Genomic DNA, 12,730 nt, shown 5'->3' with positions numbered 1-12,730 from the left:
CTTAAATATTAAACAGGTACTTCATTGACAACTATAAATTTTATAAAATCCAAATATATTTAAATTAAATTTATTGATACTGGGAGTCTCTAAAAAGTTCATTAAAAGATCGAGCTGAGGAGTTTATACTACTATGCTCAGCTGATTACTCAAACACTGATTTAGAATAATCAATTCGATTCACATTGCTTATTGGTACAAGTATTTGTGGTGCTGGCTGTTGGATAAATATCTTTTGAGAATTCTGAAGAGATGTATGGAATTTGAAAGATTTCAATTTTGTTCATGCTTGCATACCTAGAATTTGGTATGCATACCTGCCTATACACGATGCGACGGTATGCAATACTTGACATGTTGCACAGACATTTCTGCAAGTGTATATCCTGCTTAACCAAATAATTTTTGAACTGTACCGAAATTATCTACAGTTTTTCTTTGAGATGCTGTAATATGGCAACTATTTTTGCTATTTTTAAATTCTATTGTGAACAAAATATTTCTTTTAAGGCGTATAAGAAGCAGCACAAATACTAAATTTGTCTGCCGCATTTGCAAAATATTTAAAAAAAAATTTGAACGTCAAATATGAATTTGTTAAGTGCAAAACATAGTGTACATATAGAAATATGTCTTAAGCCAATTGAAAAGTAAGATTATGCGCTATAAATGTGTGAAGTTGTAACCAAAATATTTTTACAGCCGAATAGAGGCATTGGAAAAACTGCTTGATGCACCTGTGCGTGAGTACGTTGCTTTGGCGAAAGTGCCGCTGGGAGAGTCGCTAAAAATTGATGAGACAATTATTGCGAAAAACACCACGCTGGAAGATCTGAGATTGGTGGAGTCCATACTTGTGGAATGTGAGGCCAAACGCAATGGAGAGGTACAATAAAACTAAGTGTTTAATATACTTTGCAATAAAAGTATAATATATAACCATTAAGGAAGGCCTAAGTTCGGGTGTAATCGAACATTTAATAATCTTGGAACTTGAAATAATCAAAGCCAGGGAAATACCTTAAGGTGCAAAAAGTCAACCAGAGGATCGGAATCCATGCAAATATATATGTATATGTTGCAAGACTATAAAAATTAACACACATTTTATTATCTTTGCAGTTACTCGCCGAAACGGATTTGCAAAATTTAATTTTGCATTTCTTCAGCCCACAAAGACGAGTAATGGAATTGGAGACATTTGATGTTGAATCGGGTGATGGCGGCGATGGCGATGCAGTACCTGCATCCAGTCATTGGTTGTTACCCTCCAGCAGCTTTTTGCATTTATGGGAGAATTTAATTTATGAAGAGGGTTTGAAAGAAAAGGTGTGTGTGTGTCTCTAGACGCTACGTTTTTTTTTAAATTATTTTGCATACAATTTTATAATGTTAATTTTACACTTTGCAGCTGGTTAAGTTTGCACTTTCGGCATTAACATTCTCTCAACACAACGTAAATCCGCACATAATTTCCTGCAATCGCTTATTACTATTACACGGTCCTCCCGGTACGGGTAAGACCAGCTTATGTAAAGCTTTAGCACAAAAGCTAGCCATTCGTGTACGTCGCACTTATCGCCACACACACCTAATTGAAATCAATAGTCACAGTCTATTTTCGAAATGGTTTTCGGAAAGCGGCAAACTAGTAATGCGTCTTTTTGCGAAAATACGCGAAATAGTTGTGGATCCACATAATCTGGTATGTGTGCTAATCGATGAAGTAGAATCGATGGCATATGCACGTGACTGCATGTCTGGGCAGGAGCCAAAAGATGCGATGCGTGTGGTTAACGCCTTGCTAACACAGCTGGATACAATTAAAGAGCATCCAAATGTTTTGATATTAGCAACATCAAATTTAGCTGACACCATAGATTTGGCTTTTTTGGATCGTGCTGATATCAAACAGTATATTGGTTTGCCAAATGTCGCGGCCATAAAATGTATTTACGAGATGATGTTAGGGGAAATGATGCGTATTGGAATAATAAATGAACAATCATTAAAAGAGACTGATCGGCATGAAGGATTGTTAACGGCGTTGGCAGAGCGAAGCATTGGTTTAAGCGGACGCGCATTGCGTAAACTTCCATTTCTGGCACATGCAGTGCACACATCCAGTTCAGATTTTGATATGAATCGAAAGATTGAACTGAGTGATTTTTTGGATGCTATGTTAGCTGCACTTGAGCAGCATCATGAAGATCAGAAGCAAATAAAAACTTAAGTTAAATCATTATTTAAAAAAAAATCAGAGTTTCACGTATTTTGTGCATTATACATATGTACTATATATTTAATTTAAGTCATATTGTTTAAAAGAGTTGAATCTATATTTTCCTTATAAAACATAGGCGCTTTGAAATATGACCAATATTGGCAAGTTAAATGTTAAATTAAATCATCGTGTTGCCATTGAAATTTTAAAGAGTGAGTTTCATTACAATATATAAGTTGTGTTACACTTACCACTTAAAAGACTTCTAGCCTTCAGTCAAAAATATATTTTGTTTGGAGAGAACTAAGTCATATTATCTGTGAACCACTTTTATATACACATGTTATAACGATAGCACTATAGCAAAAAACCGAAATTTTATGTCCATCATTGAGAATTATTAGCAACAATTTACGAACCCTACACTAAAAATTTAAGTCATTGCCTTAATTAGGATTTTTAAAGCGATATTTGCCGCACAAGTTGTTTTGTACTTTTTTAAATGTTAACTGATGGCGTCAATATTTATATTACTTTTTTGTGTAATATTAAATTGTTGGATGCATATGAAGCGAATTTCCAACTTAACCTTAAAAACAAGGAAGCAAGCAATTTCAGCATAAAGTCCATACAACCAGCCTCAACACTTTCGGTATCTGTATAAACTTCATATGTTCAAAAACCAATTTACGTATGCATGACGAAGTCGTTAGGAATTAAACAAAAAAATCCGGTGATATAGTTTATATAAGTTGGCAAATTGGAGTCCCGAAATCGTTACTTTACAATACTTAGCCAAACAATGGCGGGTTTTGCAATGCCATTACTAATTTAAAAGACTCCCGAATATAAGGGCAAATTTTACTTTCAAAGTTGAGTTATCCATTTAGTTATATATATTTTCGCGTCGATGGCTATATATGTACATATTACGAACATTATTGCACTACACTTAAAACCTTTAATTTCAATTAAAAAATGCTTACACTAAAACAATTTTTACCGATCAGATATTTCTACACGCGCGTACACGGAAAAGGAAAGAGGAAACTGAAAAAAAATGGCGGTGAATAGTTTTTGGAAGGAAATGGCGGTGAAGTAAGAACCGCAATTAACTGTAAAATTCCAGTGTATGTCATTAAAAGACTAAAACGAATGTAATAAATATGCCGATAAAGAGCGAAATGAAACTAGCACTCTTTTAAATATATTATACAACTACATACGAAAAACGGTTCGGTAAATGACTTATACGAAATCATAAATTAAAGTAGTTCAAAATGAAAGCGTAATTTAATTAAAATGAATAACCTAAACCTTATTGAATCAATAGTGTTTCGTTCTTAAATCAATATTGAAGAATGCAGCTTATCACAGCAAACAAACATTTAAGCACTTGCAAACTTTTTTATACATATGTACATATTTCATGCGTACATCCGAAATGAAACAATTATTTTCGTTTAACAAATTTTATATTAGGTAATTATGTAATTAATAACATTTAACTTTCATTTAAATCCAATTTTAGTATTTTATCGTCTCTTCAAGGTAATATTTATTAAACTTCCTCCAACCAAAACGTTTCTTTGGATCCTTTTTACTCCATGCCGGAGCTAAATTTGGCATCAAACCGGCCTTCTGAGCCATAGTTACTAATGTACCGATACGTTTCTGTTGCCTATGGCATAATCCTGTTATACGCCGTGGTAACATGCAACCATCAGAACGCACGTATTGAGACAGTATAAGCACATCTGTATGTTTGATATCTAGGCCTAATGTGCATTCCGGACAGAAACGCGTGCCGCATGCTTCATTCAGCATACGATCAGCACGCGGCGATGGAACTTGTGCAGCCTCTAAGATAAGTGCATTTTTCTCCACTTTTTCGTGAACTGCAAATAATTCAATGATTTAGTAATGCATTGTAAGGTTATGAAACAATAGCAGAGCGGCAAATGACAAATTTGTAATCTCCATACTAACTTTCTTTAACCAAAACAGTGGAAGTAGTTGTTATACTTCTGTTAATTTGTACGGAATTCCGACATATGGTTTGAGCGACACATCGTAATAAATTAGACATTTTCATATACAAATGTATTAATTTTTCTTTATTTACAAAAACAGATGATTGGGAAAGAAATTACCTACAGTATTATACAGTTCACAATTGTGAAACCATTCACAATAAATTTGTGAAATTGCTATAAATGAGCTCAAGCTACATTTATTTTTTTTTTTTAATTGTATTCATTTATATAAAAACACCCAATAGCAAGGGTTAACGTTACAAACAATTTGTTATTTTATATATACCATGTGGAAATAATAGTTATTGAACACATCCTCTTGTAGTATGAAATAACCAATTGCACGTACAAAGCAATAGAACTACGCTTCCGAAGGCTTATATTAACGCATCTGCAATAAAATATCAAGATATTTTTTATGTTAAAATTGCTTCTTCAATATTTGATATGGCTAAATTAGACTTGGCAATCCTTTTGTATTTATGAAACAGTTCGCTAGGGCTAATTAAAGCATACTGCTATCTCTTTCATACAGCTGTCATTTAAAGCCAATTGCACCGAGTTTGTAATCGTCTTTTCCCGTACGCAGTCGAATCAAAACGTTACAAATTTTTTCGTGAATTTTTACTTCCCGTTCTGCATTAAACCAAAGTAGTGGTGTGTGTTAATAATCCAGGCAAAGTTTTAATACATTTCTCGGCCGAGCTAAATTTTTTTTTGTTTTAATCGTAAGTATTTATCAAGGAACTTTGTAAATAATAATTTTGTTTATTATGACTGCTGAATTACCATAAATGAAAGATAAAAATTTGGTATAGAATTACTCAACTGGTGATAAAGTGCGAGCTGATTCATCCAAGATGGACGTTTATTGCATTGTTCGAAATATCTGTATACCACAAAGAGTAGGCTAATTTGTTTATAAATGCATTTGAGAGGTTGAGTTATTAGTTATTAATAATATTATTTTAAGTAATTTGTCAAATGAGGTCGTTGTGGAGAGGTAGAAAATGGTGGGCCGTAGACAAGCTGGCGCAAAAGGTCACCACGTTTCGCTACCCACACAAACCTGTGCAATTCATATGCAACGTTGTAATACCGAAGTAAAAATGGCGGCCGTACCCGATGGCAATCGGTGCATTTTCGAAAGGGTGAAAGTAGCCATAAAATTGCAGGAAAAAGTTAAATTTATTATGTGCGCTGATTTAAAAGTGTGATTAAGGACTTAAAGCCGTTTTCTCAATATTTGGTTAGCAGTCATCTGTCAGTTAAGTTCTGGTCAAAGTAACCAAAACTCCTTGTATTTCTTTTTAATAAATTGCTATGGCAACGCTGTAAAATGTCAGTCCAGATTGCCTTTGTGTTATCATCGTCTTTTCGCTTCATTCACTTCGTTAATACCGTTCGGCGATAGACGTGTGATTCTAACTTTTCGGCGCACATTTCGCCACATTAAAGTTTTTTTTTATACTTTTTTTACACCATCTACGCATAGTATTTAAATTATATTTAATTTACTTTTAATATTTAAAGAAAGTAACTCATTGTGATAAAGCTAAAATAGGAATATTTAATTAAAGACTAGGAAATATAAAGAAATCTTGCGTGCGTGCGTGTCAATTTCGGTGAGTTAATAAAGAGACGGAAATAAAGAAGAATTGACGAGAAGAAGAGGAAAGAAAGCGGAGGTAGCAATAAGTAGAAGACCTTTGAAGTTGATTAGTGAACGAATCCGCTGGATTGAGATTTCTACAAGTTTCTAAAACGAACAAAGGAATTTATTATCTGGTAATTGCGTGAGGTGAAATATTAACGGAAGTTCGTCGAGCAGAAATTCGTTTTTTTTTACAACAGTTGATACCTGTAAGTTTATTAAAGAAAATAAGTATTTTAACAATTTGATCGTAAAGCAAATTCCTACTACCTGAAATTATTAAGCTGTTTAACCAAAATCTTATTTTTCAACAATTAGTAAACTTAAATGTTATGATCAAATTTGACATATTTAGTTATATTTGACCTTAATTAGTTTGGAGATTCCTCATTAATTAGCTTTATTAAACTCACTTTATACACGTTTTGAACAAAGCTAGTAGAACAAAGTGATCAGATTGTCAATTCATTAGAAAGTGAGGTTAAATGTACTTGCAAATGTCAGAAATCTAAACATTAGGTAGTAGATAATGACTATATATATATATATATATATATATATATTATATGTATATATAACTACATATATATGAATATGTAAATATGTATTCATTAACGCTTTCACTTTTTATTTGAGACATGACATTTCCGTTTGACCATGTGGAAGTGTAATAATGGCGGCAAGCGAGTATTTGTAAAGTAACTAACATTGTCGAGGTCAAATGATTAATAAGGCAGTAATAAATTATCTGGTTGTGTTTAATATACAAATTTTGTAGAATTTATTGTATTTATATTATGTTTATATTATTTTTAGAATAAATAAATTACATTGCTATATTGTTCATTTATCTTTATTTTGCAGCAATTTATTGTATGAGTCAAAAAATTGAAAGACCAGTACTATCAGGTCAGCGCATCAAGACCAGAAAAAGAGGTAAGACTTATCAAAACGCAAAATTGTAACATTACATTTTAAATAAAAAATATCCATTAATTTCGCTTACATAGATGAAAGAGAGAAATATGACCCAACGGGATTCCGTGATGCGGTCATTGCTGGTCTTGAAAAAACTGAAGGTGACTTGGAACAAATCTTTAAATATCTAGACAGCGCTGGTAACAAACTTGATTATCGTCGCTACGGCGAAGTACTATTTGATATATTAATAGCCGGTGGTCTCTTAGGTGTGTTAACTTTTTTGTTAATAAAAACACGTGTCCGTATACTCATTTCTTTTATTGCATTATTTTCAGTTCCGGGAGGATCAATCTCTCAGGATGGCGAGAAGCCCCGCACAACATATTGCATATTCGAAGCAAGCGAAGACATTGAGACGATGCGTAATCATGAGCAGGTAAGAATATGTGATTTTTTATGTTTTTCCAAAAAAAAAAAATGTTTTAGTTTGCATACAATTAGAGCCATTCGCCGACTGGCAATTATTTGATTGCTCCATGTTGCGGCGGAAGGTGTCGAATGTATGCTATAGTAAACGTAACATCTTTACTTGTCTTTGCTATGCGTCACAAAAGTGCAAAACGAAGATTTCTTATGTTGCGACAATATTCTTCTCAGAATTAATTAATTTTATTTATGAAACTTTGCATACAATTAGAGCCATTCGCCGACTAGCAATTATTTGATTGCTCCATGTTGCGGCGGAAGGTGTCGAATGTATGCTATAGTAAACGTAACATCTTTACTTGTCTTTGAATTGCGTCACAAAAGTGCAAATCGAAGATTTCTTATGTTGCGACAAATGCTGATTTTAGTTTCAAAAATTTTATTATTTTTATTTTTTCTCTTACTAATATTTACTTTCCCTGTGTGGTTGCAGGTATTCGTCAAGCTCATGCGCCGATATAGGTTCTTGGAGAAGATGTTCGAAGAGGAAATGAAGAAGGTGTTAGTCTTCATTAAAGGCTTTACACCGAGTGAACGTACCAAACTTGCGCGTATGACAGCGCTCTGGTTAGGTTAGTACCACTTTTTTAATCTTTTTTTTTGTATTATTATTATTTTTTTTTTCTACCTGTTTCTATATTTTTGTTGCATTCCAACTATCCAAATTTGGTTTAAGCAGTTTGTACAGCACGTACCCAATGCGAGAGCTATTAAATAGTTGGAATAGTAAATATTTTTGGCGTACTGACTTTTGAATTAATCCGAAATGCAAAAGACACAAACCCAATAACAGAGAAATATTATTTTATAATGTTTTTTTTTTTATTATTATTTCTATTTGATATTTTTTTGTATTAATTTTTAGTATTATTATTTTTATTTTGATATTTTTTTGCATTCATTTTTTTTATTATTATTATCTTTTTGGTACTATTTTTTATATTTCTTATTTACAATTTTTTTTATCTTATTTATTGTTTAATTAACACTATTGTTGCTTACTTTTTTATTCTTTAATATTGCAGTTAATGGTTCTGTGCCCCCGAATGTGCTGTTGGTATTGAACAACGAGCATTTGATTAAAGATGGCATTGCTCTCGACTTCCTTATCGAGGTATTTGTCGCTTTCAAACAAGAGAAGGGCATTGCATATCTGGTTCAAGCACTTAAAAAGGGTGGACTTGAAAGCAAGTAAGTAAATTGTATTATACTATGTATTTATATAGTTACTTAACGTTTAAATAAACAAATTTTGAAATGTTCATTTTAAGTCCATGCATTTATTAGCACAAATATTTCAGCTCACATTCGCACACTTTTTTGCACAATGAATCTCGTGTACTCCCAACGTATTTTCATTGTCAAAGTGTGCAAGAGCAAAATAAAGCGATTGGGTGTCCAAACTTCTTGATTTCATAGAAAAATTGGCCAATAATCGCTTTAACAAAACAAAAAGTAATCATTTCATTATATATATATATACTTTAATATTGGTATCATGCCGCAGACTTAGAGAATGGCTTTGATCGTTATATCAATTTCATTGTACAAGTTTGCAAGAGCAAATCAAAACGATTGGGTGTCCAAACTTCTTTTTTGCGATAGAAAAATTGGCCAATAATCGTTTTAACAATGCTCTCGGTTACAAAGGTGTTGTTTTACTATACGCTAATAAATATAAAACCTGCACACTTTGAGAATGGCTTTGACGCGAAGTAAAACTTTGTTATGTCAACTTCATTGTACAAGTGTGCAAGATCAATGTGTAGTAATTGGGTGTCCAAACTTCTTAAATACAATAGAAAAATTGGCCAATAATTACTTCGACAAGCGATAACAATAACAATCATTAAAGTGCTGCTTAGAATATGGAAAGTTTCAGGTTGAAATTAATACACTCTATTAATTTTATTAATTAACTTTCCGAGAACAAAATGTAAATTTCATTACATTCGCGATAACGCCACACGCGTGCTCGTGTTTCAATTTGATTTGCAACAATTTCTTTTTAAACCAGCAAAATTTTACAGTTATATACGCAAATAACATAATATACGCACCTTTGAGAAATGTGTTGACATTTTATACGTCAATATCATGGTATAAGTGTGCAAGAGCAATATAAAAGTGATTGGGTGTCCAAACTTCTTTTTTGTGATAGAAAAATTGGCCAATAATTACTCTTACACGCAACAAAACTCAATAAATTGTTAAATAATGGAAAGTTTCAGGTTGAAATTAATATACTGCATTAATTTTATTAATTAACTTTCCGAGAGAAAAATGTAAATTTCATTATATTCGCGATAACGCCACACGCGTGCTCGTGTTTCAATTTGATTTGCAACATTTTTTTTTTTTGAATCAGCTAATTGTTAAGTTATAAATGCACACATCGTCTAGATTCTAATTATTTAATTTTGTCATACAATTATATAATTATTTTCCATTCTTATTTGCTTTTTCTTCCAGACTAATGGACTTTTTCCCACCAAACAAACGTACTGAAGAATATTTAAAACAAGTTTTTCTTGAAAAGGAATTAACTGAAATTATAAAATTACACAAAGCTCAGGCCAGTCAAGAGGCCAAGCGTGAACTGCAACAAACGCTAATCGATGATATACATGACGAGAAGGCACACTCAGAAATCACAGCCGATATTAAAGAATTCGCACTGCGTAATAACATTCCCGATCACGAGATTATAATCATTGTAAGTACAAAAACACAAAACATGAAAAAATGTTAACTTCGGTTAGTGGTCCGATATCTTTGGTTCCGACATGTGAGCAGCTTCTTGGATAGAAAAGAAAGACGTGTGCACATTTTCAGATCGTTTTCTCAAAAACTGAGGGGCTAGTACACGTATATACAGACGAACGGACAGAGTGACAAGGCTAAATTAAATCAGCTAAATTACCATTATTAATTGTTTTGTTTCGTACTTTTCAAGTAATGTATGCTATTATAAAACGTTTGCATTGCATTTTACAGATTTGGTCGACTATAATGTCGCTCGGTGAATGGAACAAGAAGGAGGAGCTGGTCACCGATCAAGCAGTGCGCCACCTCAAAGCCTATTGTCCATTGTTGCAGGCTTTTGCCTCGACCGATCGCTCCGAGTTGGCTCTAATATTGAAGGTACAGGAATTCTGTTATGAAAATATGAACTTCATGAAAGCCTTCCAAAAGATCATATTACTATTCTACAAAAGTAAGTGATAATTTTTCGTATTAATTGATGCAATTTATATTTATTATAATCTCAACATTTCCTTCTTTTAGCTGAAGTATTATCAGAGGAGAGCATACTCCGATGGTACAAAGATGCTCACTCCAGCAAAGGCAAAATGCATTTCCTCGAACAAATGCGCAAGTTTGTCGAATGGCTGCAATCCGCAGAAGAAGGTTAGTAAACAATTCGAAAAATTATGAAAAAAAAAATTGTTAATATAAAAATTGCATTGCCGAAAATGAGTGTATTGAGTGTGAAATCAAACATCCATCTAATAAAAAATGCTAAAGCAACTATTGAAAGTTTCTGCTTGCCTAGAAATCTGCGTTTGCCTGGCAAAATATAGATTTATTAGGCCAATGAAGACTTTTACAAACTAAATTTGAAAATGAAATGTTAAAAAGAAAATTAAACAATATGACTATATTTTGCAAAATTTTTATTTGTCATTAATATATCAATATATTATCTTATATATTTCAACAGAATCTGAATCTGAAGATGAACAAAAGGCACAAAGTAATGGTGAATAACATAATGATGCTGGCATTTTAGATTGGTTAGGGGAGTAGAACACAACAACAAAGCCGATATTGTTGCATGAACATCGTTTATCCTTAGAATAATACTAGTTAAGCTGAAGATAGAAAAGTAAAGAAGCAATGCAACGCAACTACATCCACCAAGTCAACTGCTCCTAAAGCAAATACGTACGTTAGCGACGATGACATCAGTACTGGCAGATAACAAAATGAATTCATTATATATATTCTACCACATCTAACATCAAATATATATATATATATAGATACATACCTACATAACATAATATAAAATCGATCATATTTCTCACACCATAGCAAAAATGTTTACACAATTATGTTTGGAACATACAAAAAATGAAAACAAGCAATTAAAATATACCATATTATACATTAAAGAAAAAAACAAAAACAAAAACATTTCTATATAGAAGTTATATCCAGAGATTACTATAAATATTGAGAGAGCAACACACTGCAATATATATTTGAGCCTTTGTATGTAATGATGAAATCCAAACTCCAATAATTTTTCAAAACTCTAACCCCAAAAGAAAACATAAGCAATTGAATGAAAACACCAGTCAACAAATAAAATATGCAATTCGAACAAATTAAAAAGTAAAAATACACCATACAAAATATTCAGTGATATATTTTGGTGTAGAAAGCGTAAAATTGCTGGATGCACAACAACAAATGCGTGCGATTTTGCAATCGCATGTATTTGTGTGTGCGTGTAGCTTTTGATTCTATTTATACTCTTATGTATAATTGAACTTAATTGCCAAATGGTGTGTAGCAAACAATAGTGTAAAACAACAGGCCTAATGAAAGTTAACAAGTTGGGTATGATTAATATTTATTTTTTTGATGTTTTTTTTTTTTTCTTGAAAGGCGTGTGTGTGTATGCGTATACAGCGCCCGACCAGCCAAAACACCTAAGCGAGTAATAAAATAACAAAAGAAAGGCCATCAAATTGCCAAATTTAGGGCAAGAAACAAAAAAGCAAAAGCGAAACAGCAAGAAAGTTGTAAAATATACGTATTAATAACTAAATATAACGGAATGCTATATATGTATGTGCAAAAAATAACCGAACAGGAAAAAAGAACAAATGAAATTAAATAATAGTTAATTAATATAACATTAAAAACGGAGAATAATGTGTTTTATCATAAAATAAAAAAAATACCATACATATTCCAAATAAATAACAAAATAACGGTGTACAAGGAGAAATGTGACTTGGTTATTTTCCGCTATTTGCAGGTTACTTGATTATTTTTTGGTACCTGGAATCAGATTTTTGCAAGATCAATATGTTAAACGTTCCATATAATAATTATGTACCGACATCATGATGGAGGTGTGATCCAGTGAAGTATAGTCTATATATGAAAATGGATTGAGCAGATGACCTACGTAAAGGTCACTTCGGTGTACTGTAGCTGTATAGTAGGCACTGTATACCATTGCATTAAACATAAAACTGGCAAAAGATTAGCTCTTCGTTGACGAGAAGGCGCTCATTTCTCAAACCGGACCACTATAGCATATACATGCATGGCAACCATACAAACTGATCGGTCAAAGTCAAGTTCATATAAGCTAAACTTTTTTATTTG

At 32.4% G+C, this 12,730-nt stretch overlaps 3 protein-coding genes and 1 long non-coding RNA gene across 6 annotated transcripts; 2 read left to right on the top strand and 2 right to left on the bottom strand.

Moving 5' to 3' along the window:
* The first annotated feature begins 523 nt into the window (after window positions 1-523).
* Window positions 524-2,434, top strand: LOC126768012 (pachytene checkpoint protein 2 homolog). The gene is made up of 4 exons (XM_050485857.1): window positions 524-650; window positions 703-886; window positions 1,123-1,329; window positions 1,412-2,434. The coding sequence occupies exons 1-4, from the start codon at window positions 589-591 to the stop codon at window positions 2,231-2,233; spliced, it is 1,275 nt and encodes a 424-aa protein (XP_050341814.1). The 5' UTR covers window positions 524-588; the 3' UTR covers window positions 2,234-2,434.
* A 1,243-nt stretch (window positions 2,435-3,677) lies between these two features.
* Window positions 3,678-4,394, bottom strand: LOC126768019 (28S ribosomal protein S18a, mitochondrial). The gene is made up of 2 exons (XM_050485865.1): window positions 4,214-4,394; window positions 3,678-4,122 (listed from the first exon to the last, which is right to left on the bottom strand). Exons 1-2 carry the CDS (start codon window positions 4,317-4,319, stop codon window positions 3,752-3,754), a joined length of 477 nt encoding a protein of 158 aa, XP_050341822.1. The 5' UTR covers window positions 4,320-4,394; the 3' UTR covers window positions 3,678-3,751.
* Window positions 4,395-4,838: 444 nt separating this feature from the next.
* LOC126768011 (protein krasavietz) lies at window positions 4,839-12,344 on the top strand. Of its 2 annotated transcripts, none has more exons than XM_050485854.1 (10): window positions 4,839-4,988; window positions 6,779-6,850; window positions 6,925-7,101; window positions 7,171-7,271; window positions 7,755-7,893; window positions 8,347-8,512; window positions 9,794-10,037; window positions 10,319-10,538; window positions 10,610-10,732; window positions 11,046-12,344. In XM_050485854.1, the coding sequence occupies exons 2-10, from the start codon at window positions 6,790-6,792 to the stop codon at window positions 11,090-11,092; spliced, it is 1,278 nt and encodes a 425-aa protein (XP_050341811.1). In that variant the 5' UTR covers window positions 4,839-4,988; window positions 6,779-6,789; the 3' UTR covers window positions 11,093-12,344. The 2 variants fall into 2 exon arrangements, with proteins under 2 accessions (XP_050341811.1, XP_050341812.1); XM_050485855.1 differs by lacking the exon at window positions 4,839-4,988 and adding an exon at window positions 5,893-6,123.
* LOC126768021 (uncharacterized) lies at window positions 11,963-12,621 on the bottom strand. 2 transcript variants are annotated; one of them, XR_007669195.1, is made up of 2 exons: window positions 12,456-12,621; window positions 11,963-12,397 (listed from the first exon to the last, which is right to left on the bottom strand). It is a non-coding gene; the product is annotated as an uncharacterized LOC126768021 (long non-coding RNA). The 2 variants fall into 2 exon arrangements; XR_007669196.1 differs by having other exon boundaries at window positions 12,460-12,621.
* Window positions 12,622-12,730: the final 109 nt, after the last annotated feature.

The sequence above is a fragment of the Bactrocera neohumeralis genome, chromosome 2 (genome assembly GCF_024586455.1).
Source record: "Bactrocera neohumeralis isolate Rockhampton chromosome 2, APGP_CSIRO_Bneo_wtdbg2-racon-allhic-juicebox.fasta_v2, whole genome shotgun sequence".
In the NCBI taxonomy this organism is placed as follows: domain Eukaryota; kingdom Metazoa; phylum Arthropoda; class Insecta; order Diptera; family Tephritidae; genus Bactrocera; species Bactrocera neohumeralis.
This window is presented reverse-complemented; position numbering and strand designations above follow the sequence as displayed.

What these genes read in the sequence shown, in the direction of transcription:
- LOC126768012 (XM_050485857.1), top strand. Translation starts at nt 589, where the DNA reads ATGAATTTGTTAAGTGCAAAACATAGTGTACATATAGAAATATGTCTT. An exon ending in TGTCTTAAGCCAATTGAAAA is followed by an intron (nt 651 to 702) that starts GTAAGATTATGC and finishes ATATTTTTACAG; the next exon opens with CCGAATAGAGGCATTGGAAA. An exon ending in AAGAGGGTTTGAAAGAAAAG is followed by an intron (nt 1,330 to 1,411) that starts GTGTGTGTGTGT and finishes TACACTTTGCAG; the next exon opens with CTGGTTAAGTTTGCACTTTC.
- LOC126768019 (XM_050485865.1), bottom strand. Translation starts at nt 4,319, where the DNA reads ATGAAAATGTCTAATTTATTACGATGTGTCGCTCAAACCATATGTCGG. An exon ending in CACTGTTTTGGTTAAAGAAA is followed by an intron (nt 4,123 to 4,213) that starts GTTAGTATGGAG and finishes AATTATTTGCAG; the next exon opens with TTCACGAAAAAGTGGAGAAA.
- LOC126768011 (XM_050485854.1), top strand. Translation starts at nt 6,790, where the DNA reads ATGAGTCAAAAAATTGAAAGACCAGTACTATCAGGTCAGCGCATCAAG. An exon ending in AATAGCCGGTGGTCTCTTAG is followed by an intron (nt 7,102 to 7,170) that starts GTGTGTTAACTT and finishes CATTATTTTCAG; the next exon opens with TTCCGGGAGGATCAATCTCT. An exon ending in ATCACGAGATTATAATCATT is followed by an intron (nt 10,038 to 10,318) that starts GTAAGTACAAAA and finishes TGCATTTTACAG; the next exon opens with ATTTGGTCGACTATAATGTC.